At 49.0% G+C, this 26,761-nt stretch overlaps 12 protein-coding genes across 12 annotated transcripts; 8 read left to right on the top strand and 4 right to left on the bottom strand.

The window, feature by feature from the left end:
- Positions 1-406: 406 nt before the first annotated feature.
- On the top strand, positions 407-690 carry FMAN_04850 (uncharacterized protein; the record flags this gene model as incomplete). Its single annotated transcript, XM_041828393.1, has 2 exons — positions 407-522; positions 570-690. The coding sequence occupies 2 exons, from the start codon at positions 407-409 to the stop codon at positions 688-690; spliced, it is 237 nt and encodes a 78-aa protein (XP_041679261.1).
- Positions 691-1,857: 1,167 nt separating this feature from the next.
- On the top strand, positions 1,858-2,706 carry FMAN_04851 (uncharacterized protein; the record flags this gene model as incomplete). The annotated part of the gene is made up of 1 exon (XM_041828392.1): positions 1,858-2,706. One exon carries the CDS (start codon positions 1,858-1,860, stop codon positions 2,704-2,706), a length of 849 nt encoding a protein of 282 aa, XP_041679260.1.
- Positions 2,707-3,092: 386 nt separating this feature from the next.
- FMAN_04852 (uncharacterized protein) lies at positions 3,093-4,807 on the bottom strand (the record flags this gene model as incomplete). Its single annotated transcript, XM_041828391.1, has 4 exons — positions 3,093-3,313; positions 3,361-4,369; positions 4,430-4,470; positions 4,534-4,807. 4 exons carry the CDS (start codon positions 4,805-4,807, stop codon positions 3,093-3,095), a joined length of 1,545 nt encoding a protein of 514 aa, XP_041679259.1.
- Positions 4,808-6,105: 1,298 nt separating this feature from the next.
- FMAN_04853 (uncharacterized protein) lies at positions 6,106-8,310 on the top strand (the record flags this gene model as incomplete). The annotated part of the gene is made up of 3 exons (XM_041828390.1): positions 6,106-6,181; positions 6,483-6,598; positions 6,649-8,310. The coding sequence occupies 3 exons, from the start codon at positions 6,106-6,108 to the stop codon at positions 8,308-8,310; spliced, it is 1,854 nt and encodes a 617-aa protein (XP_041679258.1).
- Positions 8,311-8,684: 374 nt separating this feature from the next.
- On the bottom strand, positions 8,685-9,725 carry FMAN_04854 (putative nuclease NUC1 precursor, mitochondrial; the record flags this gene model as incomplete). Its single annotated transcript, XM_041828389.1, has 1 exon — positions 8,685-9,725. The coding sequence occupies one exon, from the start codon at positions 9,723-9,725 to the stop codon at positions 8,685-8,687; it is 1,041 nt and encodes a 346-aa protein (XP_041679257.1).
- A 1,806-nt stretch (positions 9,726-11,531) lies between these two features.
- On the top strand, positions 11,532-13,258 carry FMAN_04855 (uncharacterized protein; the record flags this gene model as incomplete). The annotated part of the gene is made up of 3 exons (XM_041828388.1): positions 11,532-11,607; positions 11,674-11,804; positions 11,852-13,258. The coding sequence occupies 3 exons, from the start codon at positions 11,532-11,534 to the stop codon at positions 13,256-13,258; spliced, it is 1,614 nt and encodes a 537-aa protein (XP_041679256.1).
- A 428-nt stretch (positions 13,259-13,686) lies between these two features.
- On the bottom strand, positions 13,687-15,248 carry FMAN_04856 (uncharacterized protein; the record flags this gene model as incomplete). Its single annotated transcript, XM_041828387.1, has 2 exons — positions 13,687-15,107; positions 15,167-15,248. 2 exons carry the CDS (start codon positions 15,246-15,248, stop codon positions 13,687-13,689), a joined length of 1,503 nt encoding a protein of 500 aa, XP_041679255.1.
- Positions 15,249-15,595: 347 nt separating this feature from the next.
- On the top strand, positions 15,596-16,222 carry FMAN_04857 (putative DNA-directed RNA polymerase I, II, III 18kD subunit; the record flags this gene model as incomplete). The annotated part of the gene is made up of 4 exons (XM_041828385.1): positions 15,596-15,636; positions 15,689-15,955; positions 16,010-16,129; positions 16,186-16,222. 4 exons carry the CDS (start codon positions 15,596-15,598, stop codon positions 16,220-16,222), a joined length of 465 nt encoding a protein of 154 aa, XP_041679254.1.
- A 1,331-nt stretch (positions 16,223-17,553) lies between these two features.
- FMAN_04858 (related to questionable protein) lies at positions 17,554-18,027 on the top strand (the record flags this gene model as incomplete). Its single annotated transcript, XM_041828384.1, has 2 exons — positions 17,554-17,640; positions 17,710-18,027. The coding sequence occupies 2 exons, from the start codon at positions 17,554-17,556 to the stop codon at positions 18,025-18,027; spliced, it is 405 nt and encodes a 134-aa protein (XP_041679253.1).
- An 829-nt stretch (positions 18,028-18,856) lies between these two features.
- Positions 18,857-19,817, top strand: FMAN_04859 (putative esterase D; the record flags this gene model as incomplete). The annotated part of the gene is made up of 3 exons (XM_041828383.1): positions 18,857-19,525; positions 19,581-19,685; positions 19,734-19,817. The coding sequence occupies 3 exons, from the start codon at positions 18,857-18,859 to the stop codon at positions 19,815-19,817; spliced, it is 858 nt and encodes a 285-aa protein (XP_041679252.1).
- Positions 19,818-20,250: 433 nt separating this feature from the next.
- Positions 20,251-22,720, bottom strand: FMAN_04860 (uncharacterized protein; the record flags this gene model as incomplete). The annotated part of the gene is made up of 3 exons (XM_041828382.1): positions 20,251-20,670; positions 20,720-21,961; positions 22,070-22,720. The coding sequence occupies 3 exons, from the start codon at positions 22,718-22,720 to the stop codon at positions 20,251-20,253; spliced, it is 2,313 nt and encodes a 770-aa protein (XP_041679251.1).
- Positions 22,721-24,264: 1,544 nt separating this feature from the next.
- On the top strand, positions 24,265-25,262 carry FMAN_04861 (uncharacterized protein; the record flags this gene model as incomplete). Its single annotated transcript, XM_041828381.1, has 3 exons — positions 24,265-24,267; positions 24,335-24,776; positions 24,832-25,262. The coding sequence occupies 3 exons, from the start codon at positions 24,265-24,267 to the stop codon at positions 25,260-25,262; spliced, it is 876 nt and encodes a 291-aa protein (XP_041679250.1).
- Between the last annotated feature and the right edge of the window lie 1,499 nt (positions 25,263-26,761).

The following is a 26,761-nucleotide window of genomic DNA, read 5'->3' as shown; positions in this document are numbered from 1 at the left end:
GGGGCACTTTCAGCTCCCTCAGCACCTTAGACCCCTGTTCCCTGTCACTGCTAATTCCAACACCCCATAATCATAATCATATTCAATCATATTCCCAACGACACCACAAGAATCGGCCAAGCTGAGACCTATTGCAGCCTCCATGATGGCAGGGTATGTTCCGATTGAGTTCCATCCTTCTTGTGAACAAAGCACTAATTGATACAAACGATAGATGGCCCTGCCAAATACTCCTCCACCAGACTATCAAACGCCGCGATTCCCGTCCCTGAACGTCCAGACTCTATATGACACCACCGCAGACAAACAATTTACCCTCTACTATGTCTTAGATGTTTGGCGATTTACTTTGCTATGGACTCTCATCATATATGCATGCTTCCATATGGGGGCAGTTCTGATCGCCATGTTTACCCACGGTTGGAAGAAGTCGTCTTGGAGATATCTATGGGCAGTACCCGTCATCTATCTCGTTATTGCTGGGCTTGAGGCTGTCATGGCCGGAAGTATTGTTGGCTTAGTGTAAGTTGTGTTGGTCTTACAAACTACTTTGACTAAAGAATTATTAGGTTGGGAGCTGTTTACTCTGCCGGATACTACGAGATGAACACCTGGATCCCTTGTACCTGGGGGTTCATCAACGTATTGGTACTCATTATTTCCTCTTTCTCAATTCAAGGCGGACTTTGAGGGGGGGCTTCCAATTACTTAATATTCCACCTGGGGCTGGAGACCAGCTTCGATCTATCGCAAACCACCGATACCTTACGACATCACCAAGGTGGCCATTTTGCGCTTGATTCCCTGCACAGGAAGGGTTACAATTTGACTTTAGGGTCTGTGGAAAGGCCACCGATTTCACACTACGTATCTGTCTGAAGGCCAGCCCAAAGTAAGCTGCGTTGACTTCAACTCGCGTTCTGTCGAGTGTGCACTTTGAGCATTGACATTATAACCATATACCATGTACGGGAGCATTGACTGGTGGAAATCTTTGGAAGAAGGTCAAGCTTAGGGCATCGGTGCATAGCTTTGTTTACAATATACCCGTTGTTGTTTTTGGAAGCAATTCCATACGAATAGTGTATATCAGCCTTCGAAACTTCACGGCTAAATAAGTGCTGCCAACATGCCTTAGCTTATTTGTGCATGAAAAGGCGTCTTCCCTCCTGCATCCATGTGATCTCCTTTGTGATATCAATTCCGCGGTCACATTGTCTCAAGCAAACTGATATCGACAAAGTACCCCTCATTGAAAGCTACCTCAAATTCCGAGTTCGATTCCCCCAACCTCGAAAATCAGCGCCGACGAGAAGATAAAAACAGGCACCAAATCGTAAAACGACTTATCAAAGCATTTCGAAGAACATTCGTGTCATCTAGAACTGGCCCAGTATCTGATCAAAAATGCTTGAGGTCATTTGTGGTATTTTTATAGCGTTGACAGTGTGTTTGATCGGGGCCAGATAGCAGCTTCATGTACCTATAGCTCATCGGTACTTTGACTTCCCGGCCACCCTGGAGCCAACGCTCAGGTGGATAGGTCAGGTCCACTAAGCTCAGATCCTCCAAACTCATGAGCTAAGGCCAACAATCTTGATATTGTTCTCTGCCTCACAATCCAAAACTGCAGACGCCATTCGGGGACGAGGGCCAACACGCCTTCTAATTAATGACTTTTCATTTCTCTATTTAAGTGCCAAAGACCGCCTTTCGAACTTTCCTCTTCTTTTCACGACTCTTCTCAGAATTTGTACGTTCATCTCATCATCTAATCTTTCATCAAGCTTCATATCAACCCCTGAAGACCTCATGAGGTCCTATAGACTATTTTCTGACTTTTCATCAAAGAAAACCATGTCTGAAACCACACAAAACTCGGGTGCTAGACCTGTCAACTTTAGCTCTTCAGCTGCTCATCATCAAGCATCACCTACTCATCATGACTCCTTCTCTGGCCACTCTCGCTCTCTGGACGAACTCATGATCCTGAAGCCCTACTTTGCCGGCCAGCCCAAGTCACTCTCCGGTATCGCTCTTCGAGCTTTCTGCCTCGGTATTACCTTGGCTTGTAGTGCTGTCTCTATGGGAGCCATTCTGTTCTTGACTTCTAGCCCTGCTTGGCGTGTTCCGTTCTTCCTGTTTGCACTCTCAGCTTTTCACTTTCTCGAGTTTTGGACTACGGCTGAGAAGAATACACTTGTGGCTAGCATTGGAAGTTTTCTCCTGACCGCAAACTGGCCAGGATACGCCATCGCCCATTCAGCTGCGTTTATCGAATGTGCCATCGTCAACCTTTTCTTCCCTAATCGACACTGGGCACCCTATGGCACCGGCCCTATCCTTCTGCTCCTCGGCCTTGTCATGGTCACCGTCGGACAGTACGTCCGCTCAGTGGCCATGTTGCAAGCTGGAGCCAGTTTCAACCATCATGTCCAGACTAGGAAGAAGGATTCCCATGAGTTGGTGACTTCAGGCATCTACTCAATCTTCCGCCACCCAAGTTACTTTGGATTCTTCTACTGGGGATTGGGAACACAGCTAGTAATGGGCAACATGCTGTGCTTCTTTGCCTATGCGGCTGTTCTCTGGCTGTTCTTTAGCAAGCGAATTAAACACGAGGAGGCCAAGTTGATTGAGTTTTTCCAAGACGATTATGTCCAATATCGGAAGAGAGTGGGAACAAAGATTCCTTTCATCGCTTAGAAGAGGTGAGAGAAGAGGGGGACGATCTAGACATAGGCACATGTAAATACACCCAAGACTAGAAATGCTTTGCAGATTACTTGCAATACGACCAAGTCCTGGGGCTGCAGTCATAAGACCTACCATGCCAAGCTTTGCCAGCATTTCATCAACATAAGTTTTAGAAAACACAATCCGGCGGCTAAGGTGAATGAATGCCCTAGCACTTCGTCATGTTACTCCATTCCTAATGACAGTCTTCAAAATGGTAAAGTCCCATATATGCGAATATAAGCAAACGAGTTCTTAATAATAATGTATCAAATATGTATCGTACCAATGCGGTAAATATGCTAGCTGAGCAATACCAAACGGTGTCCAGAAACTTTGTCCATAGTCAGGGCACTTTAACTCGCTACTGTCGTCATCTGTTTGCTAACACTTCCATACTTTGCTTGCCAAGCGTAGAAGTACATCAGTGCTGCAAAGGGTTGCCCAAATATGGTGAATGATACCCAAAAAATAGTGTTACCAACTATCTTGCCAGTGTGCCCAAGCTTCATGTTTTCAAGAGGCTTGGTCAATGCAATAAGTGGTAGTTGAAGGAACATACCTAGGAAAGCAACGCCTGCGACCGTTAGTCGTGTAACTGTGATTCAGGATATGTGAGCTTACCAATGATGTTATGTGTAGGGACACCGACAAGGATCTCGTGAAGAATAGCCGAGACCAAGAAGACAGCAAAGCTGGCAGCTTGAGGACTCCAACCACGCCCGATCATAGGCATGTACAGGTGACGCTTGAAATACGTGTAAACAGGCTTGTTCCACGTGCGCCAGTATGCTCCCAAGCTCTCGCTGTTCCACCAATCGTCATAGAACGACCTGTCGCCAAACCTCAAAACCTCGGCTAGGGCGTTGAGGAACGACTGGAAAAGTGCGAAGAAACCGGCAAGCCAGATGACTAGGGAAATGGTTGAAAGCTTAAGTAACCGTTCCAAAATAGACATGAGGTCAAGGGAAGCGATCTTGTCGAGCGAGTTCCTAAGGACAGGTGCAGCATACTGAGCACTCGCAACCCACATGAACACGCTGAGGCCAAAGATCTCTCCAACCCGTTTGGCCACAAAGACCCATCTAATTTTATCGGTGCGAGGATACACGGGCTGGTATACGAGTGTGGGCGCCCACCAGAAGTAGACCAGGTTGCTGAAGGTGATGTTCTGGGGATACGGGCATTGCGTATACAGCTCAGGTACCAGTTCCCGTTCTCCTTCCACGGGATGCAGGTAGGCATGTCTCAAGTCTCGGTTGGTGAAAGCATATGATGCAGTCTTGAGCCAGACGGTAATGGCGTGCATCTCAGTCAAGGTGCCGATGAGAGGATGATGAATCTTGAAGTACACGACCCAGGTGGTGAGAACAAGGGCAAGTGTGATGTTGAAAAGATGAGCCCACGCGACAACAACCCAGGTCTTATGAAACCTCTTGCGCTCCTGCTCTGAGGGGCCACCAGAAGGTGAATCATTGACACGCTTCAGAGATCCTCGAGCTTGCTGAGCAGCAGCCAGCTCAATCAAATAGGCAGCAAGGAGATGGCATGGGATGAGGAAGTAAAGGAGTAGACCCAAGTAAATATCTTGACGGCTGTAATCATGACACCTCACGCAGATCAATACACCATACTATAGACTGTATTAGCTGGCTGTCCGAGGCATAATCGATGGGCGGGAGATGAAGCATACCTTTTGGATGTTCTCGATCATCAATCGCAAGTTTCCAACAACTGCCAAGCATTAGTAACCCAACAGACAACATCATGATGAGGGGCATTGAGCTTCTTCCATACCAAGCACAATGACCATGAGGTTACGAAAACCAATAAAGCTGGGAGCAGCATCGGAATCGTGACTCAGACATGAAGGCCTCGTCTGTTTGTGAACCGCAGCGACGTGCCTGTACTTCTGGCCAGGCTTCTTGGGGGTTTTCGTCGTGGCAGCTCCGTTACCGTTTCCGTTGGTGCGATTGTTGGGTTCGTTCTGTGTGACGTCGTGGCCGCTGCGCTGGGAGACAGAGGCCGAACCATTCGAGGTTTCTATGCTCGTCGCTGTGGCCGAATTCATCTTGTGAAAGCCTTGCCTAGACGGCAGACTGATTGCGCGCAAAGTAGGAGCTCAAGAAATTAGGTGAAAATAAAATAAAAGAAGGAATTGAGCAGAGTTGCCGACGGAGATACGACGACCTTGTTAACGTAAAGTTGTTTGGGTGGCGGCGATTGCTACAAGGATGATAAGATACCGAGGGCGCCAATGTCGCAGTGGATGAATCACCTACAGCTTCGAGATAAAGCACGTTAAAGACTTTATCGAACCACAGGAATGTAGGAGATAAAGGGTCGGAGAAAAAAAGGAGGTGAAAGGGCCATTCCAATTAAAAACAAACAATGAATTGAGTTTCTTTCGCAACGGCCTCTCTCCTCACTCTCTACCTCAATTATCCCATCTCGCCAAGTACATTCATTACCTATAAGTTAGTACTATTATGCAGAGCAACCATTTTGGCGCCTCTTCTGGCGGGGCTGTTTGAGCTTTTTCGCTCTGGTCATTTTTAGCAGCATCTCAGGGACTTTTACAGTGAGGCTAAAGACAATCATCAACGCTAAAGGGGGCCCGGGAGCATAACACCCCTGGCTTCCGCTGCATTCTGAGCGTTTTAATGGATCGACGAACCCCCCCGAGCCACTGGCTTGTGGCGCTGCAGGGGGGAAGGCATGCGGCAACAGGTCGCAGGCCCCAGAAGGCTTGCAACTTTGCGACTGATATGGATCAATGTGAAAGCATGTGAAAGTGCGGTTGTATTGCATGCTGTTGGTGAGATGCAACAGTCATAGCATGAGCGAGCTAACGCAGTAAGCTCGGGTAGAGCCCGTGGGTGACGAATCTGCGCCCCAACAATTCGGTATACGAAAGGATATTCACGCATGTGTATGTCTTTAGTAGAGGCACTTTATCTCATCAGATCTAACCGTTGAGAGTCTCGAGTTTTGGAGACTGAAGGTCATGTGACTTGGAGTTTTGGAGAAAGGCCTGACTCCAAAATTCAGGCTGGCCGGTTAATCATCGCTTGAATTGATGCTTCGTAGCTTTCAACTTCAACTGAAGACCACGCGCCTCAAGTAACAGCATCGTCTTTGTTCGTTCTTTATCAAATCAATTTACCACCCCCAACGTCTTCCTACAGGAAATCAATTTTCATCATTGCATAACAGAAACTTCGTTTGACCAGCTATTCAGAGATCATCCAACAGCGACCTCATAACTGCGTTGGTTGTTCATTTCCATCTCGAAAGACCCACCCCTGCGACGCGCTTCTCAAGAAGGCTATTGTGCATGCTTGATACCCTGAAAAAAAATTCATCACGATGGCCTATGAGCCTCGTGGTGATCATGGAGGTGGCCAGGGCCAAGATGGGGCATTTGTCAAGGTCCGAGGCAGGCGTAAGTTTACCCATCATACTCAGTGACATGTCTCCTGTTGTGTTTGCATTGCCAAGCTGCTCAGCGGCAGAAAAATATGAGAGCTGTGGGGGAGATGCTTCTTAATCAAATGTGTCTGTTCCATGTATGTTCAAGGGACGGCTGTCGTTTACCTGAGCAATCGAAATCTTTGGTTTTGGCCAGCCTCATGCTTAAAAGCAGGGGTTCTTGCTGGGTCTTTGAGAGAGGCATTCGAATACACATACAGCATAACCTGAAGACTTAAATCACAACTGACTTGAAACTGACGCTTCAACTCCAGGACCTGTGACTGACTATGGTGCCACTATAACACACTGGCAACATGATCGTGCCCCTAGCTATAAGGGAGGATATACTGGCGAAGCTGAGCGACCTAGTGTTAGCTATATCGTTGATGTGAGTAGCGTTCTATCTGAACAACTGCCCCATGACTGACATCAAAATAGATTCTTCCACCTGCAGCTCGTGTCACAAAAGCTGCTGACAGTATCCCTATTAAGCACCTTCACTCTTCTCTCAACAAGATCAAGCATCCCATCAATGTAGTGCGGTGGACACCAGAAGGCAGAAGGTTGTTAACAGCTTCGACCAGCGGCGAGTTCACACTATGGAACGGAACAGGCTTCAATTTCGAAACCATTATGCAGGCTCATGATTCTGCCATTCGTGCTCTGGAATACTCGCATAGTGACGACTGGCTTATCTCGGCGGATCACGACGGAGTTATCAAGTACTGGCAACCAAATTTCAACAATGTCCAGAGCATCAACGCCCACACTGAACCTATTCGAGACCTTGCTTTCAGTCCAAGTGATTCCAAGTTCGTCACCGCAAGCGATGATTCCACCCTCAAGATCTTTGACTTTGCTCTGGGACAAATGGAATCTAAGCTTGAAGGTCATGGATGGGATGCAAAAAGTGTGGATTGGCATCCTACAAAGGGACTGCTTGTATCTGGTTCCAAGGACCATCTTGTCAAGCTTTGGGATCCTCGTACTAGCCGTTGCTTAACGACTCTACACGGCCACAAGAGTACTATCACAAAAGTACTGTTTGAAAAGGTCCGTGGCGCTTGTCTCGCGACATCTGCAAGAGACCAGACCGCTCGTGTTTTCGATCTTCGCATGATGCGTGATATATGCCTTCTCAAAGGCCACGAGAAGGATATTTCCACTCTCACATGGCATCCTATCCATCCCAATCTTCTCAGCACTGGTGGTATGGACGGCTCGCTATTCCACTATCTACTCGATTCTCCAAACCCGCCTCCTGGCCAGTCCTTCACCGTTGCACCTTACGACAGCCCTGACCCGTCATCAGTAGCCGCCCAGTCAGTATGGCCAATGCACAAGGTGCCCTATGCTCATGATTACGCTATTTGGTCCCTCGACTGGCATCCTCTCGGGCACATTCTGGCATCAGGGTCTAATGACCGCATTACGCGTTTCTGGAGCCGTGCCAGACCTGGTGATACAGATGTTTTCCAGGATCGCTATCATATCGGTGAAGCAGCAGCCGAGGCCCAAGGAACCTGGGACCGCCGTGGCAATCGTCGGCAGCGCCAGGAGGAAGAACAGCAAGAGATGGAAGACGAGATGGACGCTCTTGTTGACCAAGACGCACCGAAAACTGCTGTCCCTGGACTGCCTGGTATTCCTGGACTGCCTCTTGGCGGAGGCTTACCCGGCCTTGGCTCAAGTATTCCACCTCCTCCCATTCCTGGTGTCGGTGCTGGCTCAGGTGCTCCTCCACCTCCCCTACCATTTCCCTTACCTGGACTCAATGGCGGTCTGCCGCCGCCTCCCTTACCCGGACTGGATCCCAACAATCCTCCAGATCCAGCGCAACTCCTCGAGCTTATGAAGCAGGCGGGCGTGCCTCTGCCGCCACCAGGAGCACTGCCGCCAGGAACCTTGCCCCCTGGACTCATCCCACCACCGGGCAGCATGCCTCCCCCGCCCGGAAGCTTTGCCATGCCGGTTCCTCCACCTCCTATGCCTGGGTTTGATGCCGACAAGGCGGATGCCCGACGGAGAGCTCCTCTACCTAGTCAAGAGGAAAGCTTGCGCCACGAACAGCGACAAGGAAAATACACGAGAGCGAGATAGGAGAAACACAGAAAAAGAAGACGTCGATGATCCGCACCCTCTGGCGCTGGTGGTCTACGTAATGCTGACTCTGAAACAAACATACACTGTGTCCTTACAGAATATGGCACAGGTTTCAAAAACTGTAATGTATATATCAATCGAAAACTTTTGTATACCCATCATTCATTTGAGCCCTTAGGCAAGATGCACATGCTATCACTAGTGCATATAATTCTAGATGCTAAAACATGTAACATAATTGTGACGCTCTCATATGCAGCCGTATATGATATAAATCCGTTGAGAGCTGTCGGTAGAGCATCTCATGCCATTCATTCCTGTATGCCGAGACCAATATTCCCTTTCCCACTTTACAAATGCTTGGTAGCCATCTATTTCTTAGGGAACGCCTTTTGCTTATCCGCAAAGTCACGAATCACGAGGGCACAGGTGTGGTCAGAACACAGACGCCGTCTTCGCTGAGGAGGTAGCTTAGTAGCAAATTCGAGACCGCTAGCACGCTCCACAGCCTCGAGGGGAACCTCGAAATCGGTGATGGGCTTGGAGTTAGAGATGGGGGCGTTAGGGAGAACGAAAGCGCCCAGCGCAACGTTTCCACCAACGCGACCATCCTCAGCAAAGATCACCTTATAGAAGTGCGTGGGCACAGCAACTGAAGGAGGGGTGCCAATCATCTCATACTTGACATACCACTTGCCATCGGCCTCCTTCTTGGGAAGGTAGAGAGGGCCTGTGACGATGCGGACTGATGGATACTTGACTGTCAAACGACGGCAGAAGTCCTCGAAGTGAGCCCAGTAGTCCCGGTTGAAGCCGTCACCGACCTGAGGGCACATGTTTGTGAGGTAGAATGTGTCGTCCATGGCCTTCTGAGACCATTTGCAGTCGGCAGCAGGAACTTGATGACCACGGTCATAACCACTGCGGTAGTAGTCCTTCAACAGAGCGCGGAACTTTTGTGGCACAGAGTCATCTTCAAGAAAGCTGCTGTGTTTTCGATCACCATCGCGAATGGCAAGGGAAGCAGGAGTAATATGTTCGACGACCCAGTGAGGGTTTCGCGTACGACGATCGTAGGAAGAGACCAGGCCAGAGCGATTGGCGACATCGGCGACAGGGCCTGGAAATCCGTAGTCGAAAAGACCCCCAGGGTTGACGATTGCGCTTGGGTCGATTGACAAGCCGGAGGGCGCAGTGGCTGGAGGTCCGAAGACTTGGGCGGGAGGAACAGCGGGAGAAGCGGTGGGAGCAGGAAGAGCGGCGAAGGAGTTTGAGGTTGTCGGAGGAGGCGTAGCCAGAGTATTGGTCTCCTCGACACGTTTACCGCCTCGAATAGAGTAAATGGCGGCAGTGATAGCAGCACCACCTCCTGCGCCTAGGCAGGCCATAGTAGCGAGAGTAGTCTTGGACATGATTATTATCCCTGCACAGACGAGGCTACGGAAAAAGAATGTAGAATGGAGTTTGATCTTAATGAGCGGAAGGACAATAGTATGTGGGAAATCAACAACCGGAAGTCAGATCACGCGCGATCTTTGCCCAATGGTGTTGAGTTGCAGTGCCTCGTGATATTGAGATCGATCACAGGGTTTGAGATAGCTTTCGAGCCGACCCGTAGAAATTTTGGGAGCTGAGCTCGGAACGGAACGTGGGGGGCCGTTGTTTTGCCGTTATCGGTGGATTTTAGGGGTCTTGGGGCCTGTTACTTGACGTCACTGAGCGGTAGCTTGAAGTTTGAGGGTAACAGCAAATATGGAATATCACTAGATCCCGATGTTGATGAAGTAAACACAGAGAAATACACAAGAGCGACAGATACTGAACGTCTACTTGCCTTACAGACAGCATGAATTCAAGGCAACCTAAGGCAGGGGATGAATCATGTAGGGATTGTTCTAGACACTGAATGATTCAGATTGATTCATCAAGGTGCGTGGCTCGTGAGACTCGACAATGTAAGTTGCCGTGTATGACAAGACACGAGTTCATCGAGAGCCATTCACGAGGAAATGTAATTCTCGAGGGCCTTTCAACCTCGAGACGTATATTGGGGTTGAGGCTCAGTGAAAGATCACATTATGTAGGTGCCTGTTAGCGTGGACAGTAACGAATATAATGCGTAGCATTACCTACGATGTGGGGGGTGACAAAGACTTGAAATTGATTCGCGCGCAAATCGCATCTTGAAACTTAGCTCAGACAAGGTATGAGGCGTCATGATGAGAGGAGTTGTAGAGTTTATATACGACTCGCATAAGCGCAGCGAGGCTTCTATAAAATCCGGCTTAATGTCAAGGAGCCAATGACTGTACTCTAAAATATGTGAATAGTTACGTGCTACTCAAGTCACATATAATACAACCCCCACGATACCAGCCAGGGCAGTTATGGATATCGCTATAATTAATAACGCACTATTAAGTGATGTCTCACTGTTTTACTGCTCGTTACAGCTACTACAATCAAAAGAGGCATGGCAATTCGTAAGCCAGGCGGTCAACGAGACGCCGTGATCCAATGATGCGTAGATGCTGAGACGTGAGAACCTTGAGGGACAGTTTTGATGGAGACGCACGGCCTCATGATGGTGTAAGTTGACCCCCAACTCAATCCTCTGAAAGCGTTCTAAGGGGCTGATTATTTATAGCGTTGCAGTTACTCTCCTCCTAGTTGAAGCACGAGGTTGAAATAGGAGCGCTCTTAAAGGAACAATTCCTCATGTTGGGGCCTAGATGTGGTTTCCTTGTTCTATCATGATCCATTGTCGTCAGGGCCAGGCTAATGCGCATTAACAAAGCCCCATCCTCTTTGTCATTTGTCTCTGCAAGGCCCTTGAAACTTATATTCAGCCCCAAACTTATTTCTCTTCTCTCTGCTGCGTGCAAAGAATTTTTTTATCACCCTCTTTGTCCTCTCATTTGTCACTGAAGGCTCTCGTTGTCATTGATTAGATACCTGAGTCGAGCCCAGACTAACAAGGTCCCCCCGCCCACTGCGCTAAACAAAACCGCATCGATATTCCCCTGCTCCCGTCGTTCGCTACGTCAGACCTAGAACCAAAAAGATCTACAGCTTCTTTGCTCTTGCCTCTTAGGTTGCGCCCGTCACAACCTCGACTTCAAGTCTCGATCCCTCTCGAAACTCACACTTGGCCTCATCATCAGAGCTCGTTTCTAGGCGCAACATCACTTCATACACAGACGATAGACTTAAGCAGCATGGCCACACCCGTGGGCCAGAGCAGCCTCGACAATGATACTCGCGGCTGGATCATGTGTGTTGTCAGCGGCATTGGTGAGTTGCTCCTCATCTCCAAGACTCCAATGCGCTTCCTGGTACAGTTCTAACCGTCATTCCCAGCTTGCGTTGTTGGCGCCTCCATAGTATGCGTTGACGTTATTGTTCGATTGTTTCCTGGCAAGAGAAACTTTCGCATACAGGATAGCAATGTCTTCTTAGCTTGCTCTCTCAGCTTGAGTTTTGGTGTCATGGTAAGGCCCTTCTGACAGCGTCTACCTCTTCTGCTAACAAGGAACAGCTATTCTCCGCATTGTATAGTATGTTACCGGAGTCCAAAGAATATTTCCAGCAGGCCAAATGGTCTACTCAAGCTGCTGGCCTGGTCATGATGTCCTGTTTCGCTGGTGGTTTCATCGGCATTCAGGGAGTTTCGCGATTGCTTCACCAGTTCATGCCCACCCACGTCGTCGAATGCGATCATACACACGATGAAAATGCAACCAAAGACACTTCATGTCACCACGAGAGGAGACAGTCTCGCGCCCGTCGTCGTCAATCTTCCCATCCGCCGCCTGAACAACCACCCGTCAACAAGTCGCTTTCCAAATTAACTAACGGTAACGGGCAAAATGCTGCGACTGAGTCCACACCTCTGCTAGAATCTACTTTGGATAGCCCTACGCAGACTCTCAAGAGACAAGCGTCTGCTCGCGATGGAATGCGACGCCCTGCCAGTCCAACACGAAGCCGTACCACCACAGGACTTACGGATGGCTTCCCTGAGAGGAGGAAGTCCATGCGAGAAGTTCAGAAGCGAGTCATGTCCTTTGTACAAGATACAAAGTGCAATTGCGACGAGTCAAACTCCTGCTACGGATTCACAGATCCTTGTGGCCAAGAGTGCTTCAAGCATTTGAGTAGCCGAACCAGTCTACCTAGCAGACCTGGAAGACAAACCCAAATTCTGCGCACTACCACTGGGTCATTTCTAAACCGCGCGCCTGAACATTCCCATGCTCACCACGATCATGATCATGAGCATGAGAATGGATGCGAAGACTCTGTTGAGCCCTTTGCGAGACCAACATATCGAACCAGCAGAGCCAAGTCACGAGAGCCATTGGATCCGATAGTCCCGGAGGAACTCTCTGAACACGACAGCTCATGCTCTTCTGCAGGAGACGACGAAGATGTCGAAGCTCAACACCATCACCACGTTCCAACAAATGCATTCTTGTCCATTGGCCTCCAGACCTCCATTGCCATTGCCCTGCACAAGTTTCCTGAAGGATTCATCACCTATGCTACCAACCACGTCAACCCATCGCTAGGTTTCAACGTTTTCATGGCACTATTTGTCCATAACATCACTGAAGGCTTCGCCATGTGTCTGCCGCTATACATGGCTCTGGGTTCTCGCTGGCGCGCCATGGCGTGGTCGGCCTTCCTTGGTGGTCTCTCTCAACCCATTGGAGCGGGCATTGCTGCACTATGGTTCAAGCTCGCCGATAAGACCAATATGCAACCCAACGCAGTTGCTTACGGATGTCTCTTCGCTGTCACTTCCGGCATCATGGTTAGTGTCGCATTGCAGTTGTTTGTGGAGAGTCTGAGCCTCAACCATAGCCGTAACCTCTGCATCTTCTTCGGCTTCCTTGGCATGGCTTTACTGGGATTCAGTAACGCCTTGGTGGGCTCTCACTAGATGTTCAGCCTCATACGAGATATATAAATACTTAGCCAGTATCTTTTTATGCTAGCCGTGCTGACGCTCTAGCATTCGTTCCCGTCATTACTTGGCTCTTTTTCTTGCGCGGTGTTGGTCGGGGGCAATCGGTTTTCATTGGGAGGGGCATAAAATCATTTTGGGTTTTTGCATTCGGTAGACTGATAGAAAGGAAATAACTTCACTTTACGCAAGAACTGGGTAAACTCGGTCAGACAACTTTATTTCTTTCATCATAGCCATCCCCATCGCTTTTGTGACATTATATTCTTCATACATCGTGACGGTGTCATAATAGGCAGCCGCTCATATGTTGACCCCCGTCAAGCCTTGCGGCCGGGTATCTATTTTATTTCTCACTTCTCAAAAACCCAGAACATCTGAACTCCACAAATCCTTTCTTTGTCTCAGAGAGTACCAAGAGCGGGGTCAATAAGAGGATCCTGTAGTGCTGGATCTCTTGCCAACAGAAGTATGTTGGTTTCGTCCTCTGGCCAGTCATCTCGCGGAGGGCCATAGTCCATTGTAGCAGCGAAGATGTCATCCTCCGGCATAATACCAGGCCAATTCGTTGTGTTAGGGAAACTGCCATCGAAGAAGAACTGAGCAGGATCAAGCTGGTCTCCAGCTAGGATAAGAGACGGGTCAGTAGCCGGTGGGTGATACAGCTCAACATGTGCATCCCGGTCGTGGTAGCGAATAAAGGCTTCATGGCAGTGAGGACAAGAAATCGTTCTCTCTGCCTGGATCGCAGCACCGGAGAGTTCATTGATAAGATTGATTCCTTGAGACGGCTCAGGCTTCGAGAGCTTAGGGCGTTCGTGGCCGAGATGCTTATATCGTATATGATCTTCTAGTCGACTCTTGGTACTGAACTTATCACCACAGCCTTGATCGTTTGTCCAGCCCTGTAGGCCAGAACTATTGATGTCAACTTGGCCGCAAACAAAGCGGAACCCCTCATGCGCTGTACGAATATGGGCGTTGAGGTTGGACTTCTTAGTGAACTTCTTGGTGCAATCGTCGTATGGGCAGGCGATGTTCTTTCGATCCTCGACGGACTGACCGGAATGGTGCATTTCGACATGCTTCTCCAGCTCCCATCGTGAAACAGATTTGAATTCGCAGAAAATGCAGTTTTGATGTTCTTGGCGGATATGTGCCTGAAGCAGCACTTCAGTAGTGAATCCGACCCGCTGTTCTGTGCCATCTGGCATCCTCTTCAAACCGCATTCGCCGCACCAGAACTTTGCCTCGCCATGATCCTTATCGCGGTGTCGTTTCAAGGCTGCCTTGGACTCAAAAGCATGACGGCACCCTTGCTCTGGACATTGGAGGGCAGGCAGGCCCTGGTGGTCTTTTCGAACGTGCTTGCTCAATGTCTCCTTCTTTCTGAAACTCTGCCCACAGTCTTGGCAACGGAATCTCTCTTCGCCTTCGTGGACAGCCTGGTGTCGTTTAAGTCGAGTACCCGTCACAAAGCTCTTGCCGCAGCCTTCCTTTTGACAGACATGCTTTCGCTCCAGAGTATGGACAGCCTTGATGTGCTGCTTCAAGTGCTTGTCCTCTATATAATCCTTATCGCAACCATCATAAGGACACTTGAATGGTCGGGAATTGGTGTGAGAATTGAGGTGATCTCGTAATCTGGCAGGTCGATTGAAGGTCTTTGGGCAACCAGGCCATGTGCAAGCAAGAGTTTTGAGATCCGAAGGAAACTTGGCCCGGGGAGTTGTAGCAGCAGTATTCACTGTCTGTGGTGAATCAGGGTCCTGGGTGGAATATGGAGTATGAGCGCTAGTTAAGTCGTCCTCTGCATCATCAATGTCTGAGTTTGCAATATCAGCAGATGCATCTTCTGAGCTCAAGAAGGGTAGGAAGCCGTACATAAGTCATCTGGGCCTCCACGATAAAGCCTCTTGGCCGGAGGAACATCAACGGCTGGCTCAGCAGCTTCTCGTTTACTCATAATGCTGTCATGTCGAGGACCCTTCAGTTTGTTAATGTCGAAGCAGGCTTGAAAGTGGCAGAATTGATTTCAATTTAAGGCGGTGACTATATTTTTGTGTGGGGATTGCAGGGATGAGAGTCAGGAGCGATCCACCTGAAAGCTTCGCGCCGATATTCTTTGTCTGAACGTGCGGAAGGTGCGCCGGAAAAACATCGGCCTAACCAGGTTTTACTTTGTTCCTTCTCTAGAACTTTTTTACGAGGTTGGCCTGGGCCATTCTAAAACCATCCATTGTGAAAGCGACTCTGGACTAAGAACACCCTCACATTCATTCTTCATCAAGTTCACATTAAACGACACTCACCATGTCTGATTTTGGCGATGACGATGTTGGCGGCGCTGGCGGGTAAGTTGCTTCGCGATCTTTGCAGGCGCACGCGAATCTAACTCGTAGGCAGCGACGAGCCCATGTACGAGGAGGAGGAGATCACCGAGTACTACGACCCCGAGGTTCTCGAGGAGGAGGATGGTGACCAGCAGCAAAACGGACAAGACCAGGATAATGTCGTAGTCTCGGGAGATCCTTCTGCCGCTGCCAACGCACTGAAGGGCGGCGACAAGCTACTCAAAGACAAGAAGATTCCCGAGAACGAGCGAACTACCACACCCTACATGACCAAGTACGAGAGGGCACGCATCCTCGGCACACGCGCTCTGCAGATCAGGTCCGCATCACCTTGCTGAACTGTAGCAACTTTCTGGAAACTAACGGGATGCAGCATGAATGCGCCTGTGCTCGTTGATCTCGAGGGTGAGACCGATCCCCTTCAAATTGCGATTAAGGAGATGCGGGAAAAGAAGATCCCCTTGATCGTGAGGCGATACATGCCCGATGGCTAGTAAGTGATGCTTGTTGAGGCAGCTCGAAGATGCCCTACTTACGCGTGTGGTACAGCTACGAGGATTGGACTTGCGAGGAACTGCTGCAGTAAGCGACCAAAGGACTAGCACGTCGCGAAACAACCGATTGCCCCCGAGGCGTATATACCCATGCGACCCTCCTTAGATACAATCGAGCTGGAACGTTGTGTGCTCCCTTCTGGCTTGACATGTTGTATAGTGTATCAGGAGGTTAATTAATCATGTATAAGCGCGGCGTTTGAGATTGAGATTGATTTACACAGGAACTAGACAAAAAACAAGAAGGAAATCTACTTTGCTTCTGTGTCTTGGTGGACGAATGTGTTGATTGTCTCCGACGCCGTCTTTGATGAAGACGCACAAAGAATCCCCAACAGCAACACTGTTGACGGATGCTCCAACGTCACATCGTTGACAATACGGGTGTGCCCGGCAGATTTTCATGAGAGAATGATGTCAAGTGGGAAAAGGCAGATGGCTTGTTCTGGGTCTGATGGGCCGAATACGTCGGGCCAGATTGTGTTTCACTGAAACACCGGCGCGAGACATGACGGCATCTTGTGGTGCTTGGACACAACCTCAAATGCGCAATGGCCTTTTCATACGTCACAAAGTCTGATAAACAGTCAATCCAAGCAAGGGAGCATCTTCTCACACCACGCAATCCGGGCTTGACAGAGATTGTCAACTTCAAATACAAAGACATGACTCCTGCAGCGTCTGTGGCTTCTTGCATATTTGAAAGGGTCCTCACAGGTAGAGGAATTGTCCAACCAACCACAAGTCCAGAATATTCTTTCCAGCCTCCGACGTTGTGCCACAGATCCGGAAACGGGTGTTGGTGGGAAGGGAAAAGCCGTGACAGCCGTAGCTTTGCAAGTAAAGTTTCCATGCAACCTTGGCCAACTCGGCTTTAATTCAGTTTGTTTGTTTGTTCTTTTCTGTGTTGTGCAGGTAAGGTATTTAGACGTTTGGTGACAGGATGATCTCCCTCTTGGCGGCGGCTTTTATGACGTCGGCGGATACGCACTCCCTTGACTGATCTGAATTGAACTTGAGACGATGATGAAATGTTACGTCTAGTGTTGATCGTACGAGTCGTGTTCTCTTATGCAGGAGGAATTAGACGAATGTAGTGACGCTGTTGTGCTATTGGAAGCTTATTATCTTGCTCCTTTTTTTATAAGAGGTTGGTTGCACTTGTGGTGTTTTGAGGCCGGGAGGTTGGTACACAGAAACAGCAAACAATTGATAACTGCCTTGGGTATATATCTTACTCAAATCCAACCTCTGCTAAGAATCTGTCTGATTCATACTCTTTCATCTCAGACATTAACACTCGCCAATCTAACGCTTTCGTTCCCACTATCATTATCAGCCGAGACAAGTCCCAGCCGCTGCAATGAAGTTCTTCACTCTTATTGCAACCATTCTTTCTGCCGTCAGCATCTCTGCTGTGCCCATATTGAAGGAGCGGGCAGTCGGGGGTGTAAGTTGACTCTCTTCTCTACTATACAGGCCATCTCTTTTCTGTGGTATTGACATCTCATCGCCGCAGCTTTTGATATGCACCGGTGCCAACTCCACGGGCACATGCACCCACGAGGTATACACACTTAACAAGTGCCATCAACTTTCTGAACCTTTCCTTCGCAACGTCACAACCTTTGCACCTGATGGTGAACATTTCAACTGTTACCCCCGTACAACCGGCTGCAACGATACTTGTACGAGCCCTACGGGTTGCACATTAGGCCCGATCGATTTCAATTACGAATACAAGTTCAACTTCACTCGTGTCGGCTGGCCCAAACTCTTCAACAGCTTTGACTGTTCGCTGAAAAAGACCACAAGAAGCGACAAGTTGTTCGGTTAGGAGAAGATTGTAAGGATGGTACAGGGAGAGCCAGAATGGGTACCTGGGTGGTTATATAAATTCACCAACATGGTTGTCTTCGGTTGCATCTTCTTGGCCTTTTACCTTCTGTGTTAAAGCGATTGAGTAGTCTTTTTTTGGTATTGCATTGGGATGGCAAACTTGGTGACGGAGTAAAGGGCAATTCACCTGGCTACGGAGTATTTGGAGTTAGCGATACTAGCGATGGGGTTTTGTTTTTTGGCAGTTAGCCAGATCATACAAGCAGAGATAGATACAGCTCTGATGGCTGACGATTATCAGTATGAGATAAGATATGAAGCAATCAATCACTCACACCATCTCGACATCCCTTCTACCGTAGTACTGATGTATCCTGAGAACTACCTTAGGAGTCAAACAGCGTATTAAGTTCATCATAAATCATTGGATGATATTCTCATATTGTCTCACCTTCGTGTATTTTAGAACTCTAGTCATAGGTTTTCTGCTAAACCCCCAAGCCGTGTACATGCTGTTCTTATCTTGTCTCCGACCCGTGACACGGAGGGGGTTCCGTATCCCGGAGCCGGGAGATAATTCGGCATTCGTCATGTTGGTGAAGGCATCCGGGTACCGATGGTGGGGTTAAGGTTACCCCAGACCTCGCCATTGACTGGAAGCTTCCCCTCCTTGGGATCAAGCTCAGCTATTTCATAGCAACATAACCATTGACTACTGAGATTTCTCTTCTTTCACTTTATTTTCTCTTTCTTCTTGAAACTGTTCGCAACTTTGTCCCCCCAATTGCCTCTGTCTAACCCAAGTCATCCTCAAATACAGTGACATCATGGCTTTCACTACGAATGCTACCATCAACAGCTTCGGCGGACGTTTCCTCAAGCTCTCCCACAAGTCCGCCGTTACCGGCACACCTATGAACGCAACCCTCTACCTCCCAGGCTCGGCATCATCTTCTAAGCCAGCTCCTCTTCTCATCTACCTCTCTGGCCTCACATGCACGCCCGACAACGTTACAGAGAAGGGTTTCCTTCATGCTCACGCCTCAAAGCTCGGCCTTGCTCTTCTCTACCCAGACACTTCTCCCCGCGAGCTCGACTTGCCCGGTGAGCACGACTCATATGACTTTGGCAGTGGAGCGGGTTTCTATATCGATGCCAAGAAGGACCCTTACAGCAAACACTACAAGATGGAGTCGTACATCACCAACGAGCTTCCCGACCTCATCTTCAAGGAGTTTAAGGAGGTTGACTCCTCGCGAGTTTCTATCTCTGGCCACTCTATGGGTGGACATGGTGCACTGACTCTGTTCCTCAAGAACCCCGGCAAGTACAAGAGTGTCAGCGCCTGGGCTCCTATCTCCAACCCTTCCCAGTGTCCCTGGGGTGACAAGGCCTTCAAGGGTTACTTGGGTGAGGATAAGGAGGAGTGGAAGAAACACGATGCCACCGAGCTCATCAAGAGCTGGAAGGGCAACTTCCCTGCTCTCATTGATGTTGTAAGTCCCGAGGCTCTCTCTCGCAATTGTTAAATGTCCCGTGCTAATCGACCAGGGCACTGGTGACAACTTCTACAAGCAGGGCCAGCTTCTCCCCGAGAACCTCGAGAAGGCTGTCAAGGATGCTGGTATTGAGGGCTTGACTCTCCGCTACCAAGATGTAGGTGTTTCTCATTCCCATCAAACGACAATGCTAACCCGTCTTCAGGGTTATGACCACTCTTACTTCTTCATCTCTACCTTCGGCGAAGATCACGTCAAGCACGCCGCCAAGGCTCTTGGACTCTTGTGACTACCACGCAGTGCGCTGTAAGAGGGTGCAACCAACAGTTTTTTGACAAAAGTCGGTTGGATGTATTTACGGCGCCATTCTGGGTAAACAAATCAGGGTGTATACTCAAACTGTGTACACGAAATGCTCGAGGAGCAAATGTTCTCAATGATGATGCTATGGTCTGAACGATAGCGGAAAAGAGGCCGTAACTCCACCGACCAAGGAACCTAAAAGCAAGTTAAATAATATTACTCTTCCGAATCACATTGATTTCGTATGTAACGTGCCATTGTATTCGTCCAATGTCTTTGAAAAACGCCGCCCATATGAGGGCTGAAAGGTATATGATGTGAACCCAGACATGACACCTCCTGGAGAACCCGTCAAAGTTACTCCAACCCATAAATAAACTCCTACATGCCCGCCCATACGGAAACTCCAATTCAAACGTTCAGCTTACTATCCTCTCCATTTCAGCGCTTATACCTTCTTTTTCAAGCTTTGCTTGCATCTCAGCATCCACCTCTCGACGGAGCCGCATATAAGCTAGCTTCTCAAAGCGACTGAGACTTCTCCACCAATGCTGTCCGGCTTCATGATCGGATATACGCTCCAAGAGATCTGCTGTTCTCAGACGGACTTCGCGGTCCTTGTGAAATAGACCAAGGGCAAGGTAGAACAACCCAGCGTGCGACTCAGGGGCTACACTAAGCAGTAGGCAAATCTCATCGTACGTGTGGACGTGCTTGGAGATGGTGAGATAGATATCTCTGCTCTGCGCGGGGGTCAACCGTTGCATTCGTAAACGGTCGTGAAGATGGGCCAAGTCAAGACCCTTCAGTGGCCTGATGGTATATATCTGTGCCAGATCCTGTGAAATGTTAGCTTTGGTCGTCCCTTGATTTCGTATGGTGTCTTACTTGGATGAAGCTGTAATAACTTCGTGTGTTGCGCCAGCCTTCGATTCTTGTTACATTACCAGCAAGCTCCTTATGCTTAGCTGTATCATCCGCCCAGACATAACCATGCCCATTAGCCCCTGGTGGCATCAAGTCCTGATCTTCGCCTCCAATGTACAAGGCACTAGCTCCATAAACGCTTTCCTCGAATTTGGCCGCAATTTGAGTGAACTTGCCGACCCAGTCGCGCCACTTTGCTCGGATCACACGTTCGCCATGTCTTGCAGCAATGCTCCTTAGAACATCAGCCATGAAGGCATTGTCACCCGTATAGTCCTGGCTTGTGTTCGTGGTACCGCTTGCAATGGCCGCAAAAGCTGCATTTTGTTGCTGGAAGTACAGCAGACCCTCCGTCACAGGGGCAGGGTCGATCTTTGTACTGATCTTGACCCTTCCACTTGGTAAATCGCACAAGACGTCCCACCACTCGGGGTGAAGCTCGAAGGTGGGATTCGTTACACCAGCGATAAAACCGGGTACGTTGAGCAGGTCGTCGATTTTGGTCAAGTCGGTGTAAGGAAAAGCATGTCGTGTAAACCCACGAAGTATGCCACCCGATGCCAACGCACACGCGGCCAAGACAGCTTCCGCGACCTCGCCTGAGGGCATGTTGTACCCTAGGAATATGATTCTCTTTTGTGTCAAGAGCGCATTTGCCAACACAATGATGGGGTGGGTATTGACTCCGTTCGTTGTGAGGTGAGGGTGCAGCGCAAATGGTTGAGGCGACTTCTGGTGAGAATCTGAAAAGTTTTGAATGAGTTTGATGAGTGAAAAGTCACCGACGGTTTCTGGCATGACAGCAACAGGCACTTTGATAGGGATCGGTATGCCCTTGTACATGACCTTGCTCTCAAACTCATGCGTGTCGCGGGGAACAGAGTAAATCGACTGGCCGCCCTCGACATGGGCCTTTGTGCCAGCTCTTGAGATACCAGTCAGTTTTGTCGGACTCCTTGTCGCATCCAATGACTGGTCTGCTGCCTCCTCGCGCTGGTCTTCGGCTATCCGCATTTGAATCATCTGTTCGAATTTCTCCACAAAGAGATCCCTGTTGTCACTTGCTTGTAATAAGTGGCGCTCGAGAAGACTGAGTTTAGGCATGAGAGACAAATCCATGGCGTTTACTGAATCGTATAGCATGGCCAATGTCTCTGGAACAGGTGCCTTGAAGTATTCTTCCAGAGCCAATAGTAGCAGTGGCTATCGAAACGGTTAGCAAGTGCACGAGCACAAGAATCGTGGATCAAGGCTACTTGCCTTGTAGATATGCAAGAAGGGATGCCGCGTGCAGATGGCCATGGCCTTGACAATGGCCCCTCTCTTGACCGACTTGTCATGTTTGGTATTGACCAGATTAAGCACATAAATTAGGGGAGGGCCCTCTCCGCCCTCAGGTTCGCTATCAGTAGATTCGGTGTCGTCTTCATCATCGTCCTCCCATTCGTCCTCTGGTAGATCCTCTTCGTTTTCTTCATCCTCCTCGTCTATTATACCAGCTGCTTTATCACGCCTCCTCTTGCGCCTTTGCTTTCGGTTTTCCTTAACTTTGCGCTCCTCATCCTCCTCTTCCTGGCTTGTATCCTTGTGAAGAAAGAAGATTGTCCAGTCCTGGTTGCGGGCGTGGGCCTGATCGGGCAACATGAGCTCTGCCAGCATATTTTCATCTCCTGTGATTGCAACCGGGTATTGATGCTCCATGACGGGACCTCGATCGATATCGAAAGATGCGACAAGAATGTATTCGACATGGTTTTCTGTGGAGCTTCGCGGGTATTGCGAGCGAAGCTTTCTCGATGGTCGTGCATGAGGGTTGATCCTTCGAGGAGCGGAAAGTGACGAATGCTGCGAGGACAGACCCGTCGAAGGCGTCTTTGACTGCGAATTGGGATCGGAAATGCGATCGATCTCTGGGCCAGGAGGAAGAGGTGACCTCGAGGGAGGCGGCGAGGCCTGTGACATTTGCGATTCGGGGCGCGAAGAGTGAAACGAAGCCAGGGAGGTCCTTCGGTTGGAGACTGAAGCATTGGAGAAATTGCTGAGGCTGTGTTTATGACCGTGACCGTGGTGGTTGTTTGCGCTGTTGCTGGTTGTTTTGGTCAAGAATGGCAACGTTGACTGGAACGAAGAAGCCATAATGGAGGAGACGAGACAAGACAAGACAATGCAAAGCAATGCAAGACAAGCTAAGACAGTGCCGAAGGCGGATTGAGGCCGGGGTTCCGAGACACGAAACACGAGTCCCTCACGATTTAGAACCCTCGTAGGTTCCGGATCGGGTGATGTTGCGCTGCGCTGCGTTGCGTTTCGTTTTCGAGCTCGGGGGGTCCGAGAGGGAGGGTTGAGTGAAAGGATGCGGTGAATGCATGCAATGTAATGTAATGCAAGGCAGTGGGATCGACGCTCTGCTCTGCCTTGTTCCACTTTGGACGTTACAGCAGCTGGAGGAATTGAAATGACAGAACTAAACAATTCTCCTCTCCTCGATCGAAAGCAGCTGTGTGATAGTATGTACAGCACCAGCCAGTACCACTTTGTTATCGAATATGTAACAGAACTAGAAACAGCTTTAAAGAGAGTGTCGTAACCGAGACATGCTCCCGCCACAAAGTACAAGTAGGCGTTAACTTGCGCAGCGAGGCTTGACTTCCTTGTAGGTGGAGACAGATGAAGATGGAAGTACTAATCCAGCAAGTCAATCAATATCAATCAATTGTCCGACGATAGACCAATTTGCTGTGAATTTGAGTGAAGTGGTGTTTTGAATTCTAAAGATACTGGACAAAGGGTTCAATCACCCATTCTAGGTATCTATCCACTATGTCGGGTCCAGCCTTTTCCCCCCTCATTCCCATTTAATAGTAGGTAGGTAGCTATACCTAACTAACCCCTGAAACTGAAAACGGTTGGTCACAGGTTAAGAGAAGCGCAAACATGTTTTCGGCTGGAACCCTCTAACTGAGTCTACTTCTGATCGCAATATCATCTCTACCAAATTATTGGATCTTTACCATTTAGTACAAAATCTTCAAGCTGAAAAAGTGTCAGCAGAACACATCCCTCATCCACTCAAAATGCTCCCCACTAAGAAAAAGGGTCGTCTCGTTCCCTTGCGTCCCCTGAATTGTAGCTTTCAGCTTGTGGTTGGAGCACACCCCCATGCTCGTTAGCGCCATGCGAGTGCCATGACTCTCCAATCTTGGCTTTCACACGTGGCTCAACTCTCCGTGGCACACAATTCGTGGCGTTCATCATGCATCTCCCTGGGAACCACTTTCATTGTTTACTTTGGATCACACCTCGTTAAAGCGCATTACAACCTCAATTCTTGCCCAATGACGACAACGGTTATCTATATCCATCCCACAGCTAATTGATCATTTTCACCATACGTTTCTATCTTAGATTTTCACTAAATCAACCTCAAATTATCGCCTTTCTCTTCCTCGTCTTCTCATAAACCTGTTTATTGTCCATCTCCGCTCGCCGGACCCACGTTGAGCACAATGGTACTTCTTCCATGACGGAGAATCCCTGACAAGTGACGCCCGTCCCAGCTAACGCCGTTGTTTTCAGTCTGTGCCGGTAACATACAAGCCTTCTCCTCTGGGCTATGGCTCTTCACCTACTCGAAGCTCTCCATTTCGTCGCGCCGAGTCACCTGCGTCGCCCTCTCCCCTAAGACATACTACACCTACTGGATCACCAACAAAGGCAGGACCTTTCGGCTCGACCTCGCGCTTTGCTAGACCAACAACTCCCACAAGCACACAACCCAGCTGGACACCAAAGGCCAAGACACCTGTTAGAGACGAGATGAATTCTTCGCCTTCGCGTATGTCTCCAGTGGCCGTGGCCCCAAGGACCCCAGTATCGAAGTCGCTTGGCAATGGCAATGCGCTATCGCAACTGCAAGCAACCCAAGTCCGAACATTGCGAGATGCTTTCCAGATCATGGACCGAGATTGTGATGGTGTCGTAAACCGAGAGGATGTTACTGATATGCTCAACCAGCTGGGTACGAACCCCGAGAATGATGAAGGAGATAACACTGGCTAACAATCCCTCAACAGGTCTGCCTTCAAACCCTGCCGATGTATCCAAGTTCTTTCCTCCATCAGCACCCCAGACAATCACTCTCGCAGTATTCCTCAACTCGCTTGCCGATGCACTTGCAGCACTTTCACCAAGCGCCGAGCTGCTGTCTGCCTTCTCTGCCTTTGACGACGATGACAGCGGTCAGGTCGACTTGGTCGAGCTGCGAAAAGCCCTTCTTGATACAGCACCCGAGCCCGGCGAGAAGGCTCTAACTGCCAGTGAAGTTGATAAGATCATGAATGGTTTCACTGGACGACGAGCTTTCAACCGCAATATGAACGCCCACCTTGGTGCCAAGAGAGGCGAGGTGTTCAAGTACCAGGAATTTGTTGGTTCCATCATGGGCTCCAACAACGGTTCGGATAACCAGTCTCATGATAATGGGGATGACGAAGCTTATTTGTAAAGCCTACCTTCCCTACAGGGGCAAGCTCGTTCAGACGCAACTCGCTCATTTCGAGGCAGTTGAGTGTTGGTGCCGTCGATATCAATTCGCGTTTCCTCTAGCGCAGCTCTGAGGATACCCAAGAATACCACAAGGTTTGTGGGGCACAGAGCTTGGTAGGAGTCAGTGTAGCTATTTCGGGTTTACTTTATGTAACTTTATGGCGGCTTTTGTAACGGAAAAGGGTGCTCGGCTGGATGGGTCTGGTTTATGGTTGGGATAGCACTTGGTAACAACATAGGACATCGGATGAGAACACGATTAATTACTCGGTATTGAGACTTCTTATTCTAAGAGTATAGCAGTGGCTTTTGACTCCATTCTTAAGAAACAGTCAATGAGGACTCGGCTTGCTTCCTAGCTTCATGGCCAACTATAACCCTCCCTGGACTAAAGGGGGTTCAAGACAGGGGATTCTGAGACTTTCAGTAGAGCTGGGGCTTTCAGAGTACAACATATTGCCTGAACTCTAATCAGCAGCGACTTGAAAGAGTAATTTCTCAACCATTTGACATTCTACGCATACAATTGAGAAGATATGACTTCTGATGGGTGTTGGTGATGGGCACGATAGGGCGTTGCAATCAGTTGAACAGCCCAGGATTCTCGTTGGACTTGAAATCTTAAGCAACTCGCCTAACTTCCATTCAAACAATTTACTATGTCCTATGTAGGAATATATGAGCACAGAGAATGTGAAGAATGAGTACAGTTTCGGGGACGTAGCCTTTCTATCTGTCAAAGGGTACGCCTGGAGTCAGGAACAAGAAAGACGAGGAGAATCTCAAAAATATCGTATACATCGTAAATAAGCTACGTGAATAGCCGATGCAAGAGCTAAAACAGAGTATATTCCTAGATGTGCATTTGTATCACCTCTTGAGTGATACGGCTTTGTATAGTATTTATGTCAGTGTTCTCGGCTACGAGGACATTTCCTGCCGAGTCAACACTGTCCATCTTGAGACTTTGACTTTGTGTCATGTCAACGGCAGCAAACATTGATATCACTATCGTTGTGTAATGTTAGGCGTTTTCCGAAGTCGTACAGCATCCCGCCAGGATGATTTGGTTGCACGTGGAAGAATTGTGTTAATGATCGCTCGGTAAGACATCTGGAGGCATCTAGCCATCCAAGCCGTGTAAAACAAGTGTGTTGGACGATTGCCCGCCTGCTGAGCTCGCTGTGCTGTGTCTGCGTATAGAAAAATGTAGCCCCGGATCCATCGTGGACTGCAATGATTTGCAGCCAAGCGAAACAAGCCCCTCAAGGATGCAAGAGCAGGCAATCGACCCGCCACCTCCTCTTAAATGAGATGGAGACTGATGAGACTGCAGAAAAGTGACTGGCGTTGAGCAGTTTGGCGAGGACCAGGAAAGCCTTGTGAGAGCGCCTAAAAGCAACCCGTAAGAATCGAGGATGGCTGGAGAAACGTTGTCAAGGGTCCTTGGCCCCACTG

The sequence above is a fragment of the Fusarium mangiferae genome (assembly GCF_900044065.1).
Source record: "Fusarium mangiferae strain MRC7560 genome assembly, contig: FMAN_scaffold003, whole genome shotgun sequence".
Lineage (NCBI taxonomy): Eukaryota > Fungi > Ascomycota > Sordariomycetes > Hypocreales > Nectriaceae > Fusarium > Fusarium mangiferae.
The sequence above is the reverse complement of the archived record's forward strand: the minus strand, read 5'-3'. Positions and strand labels throughout refer to the sequence as shown.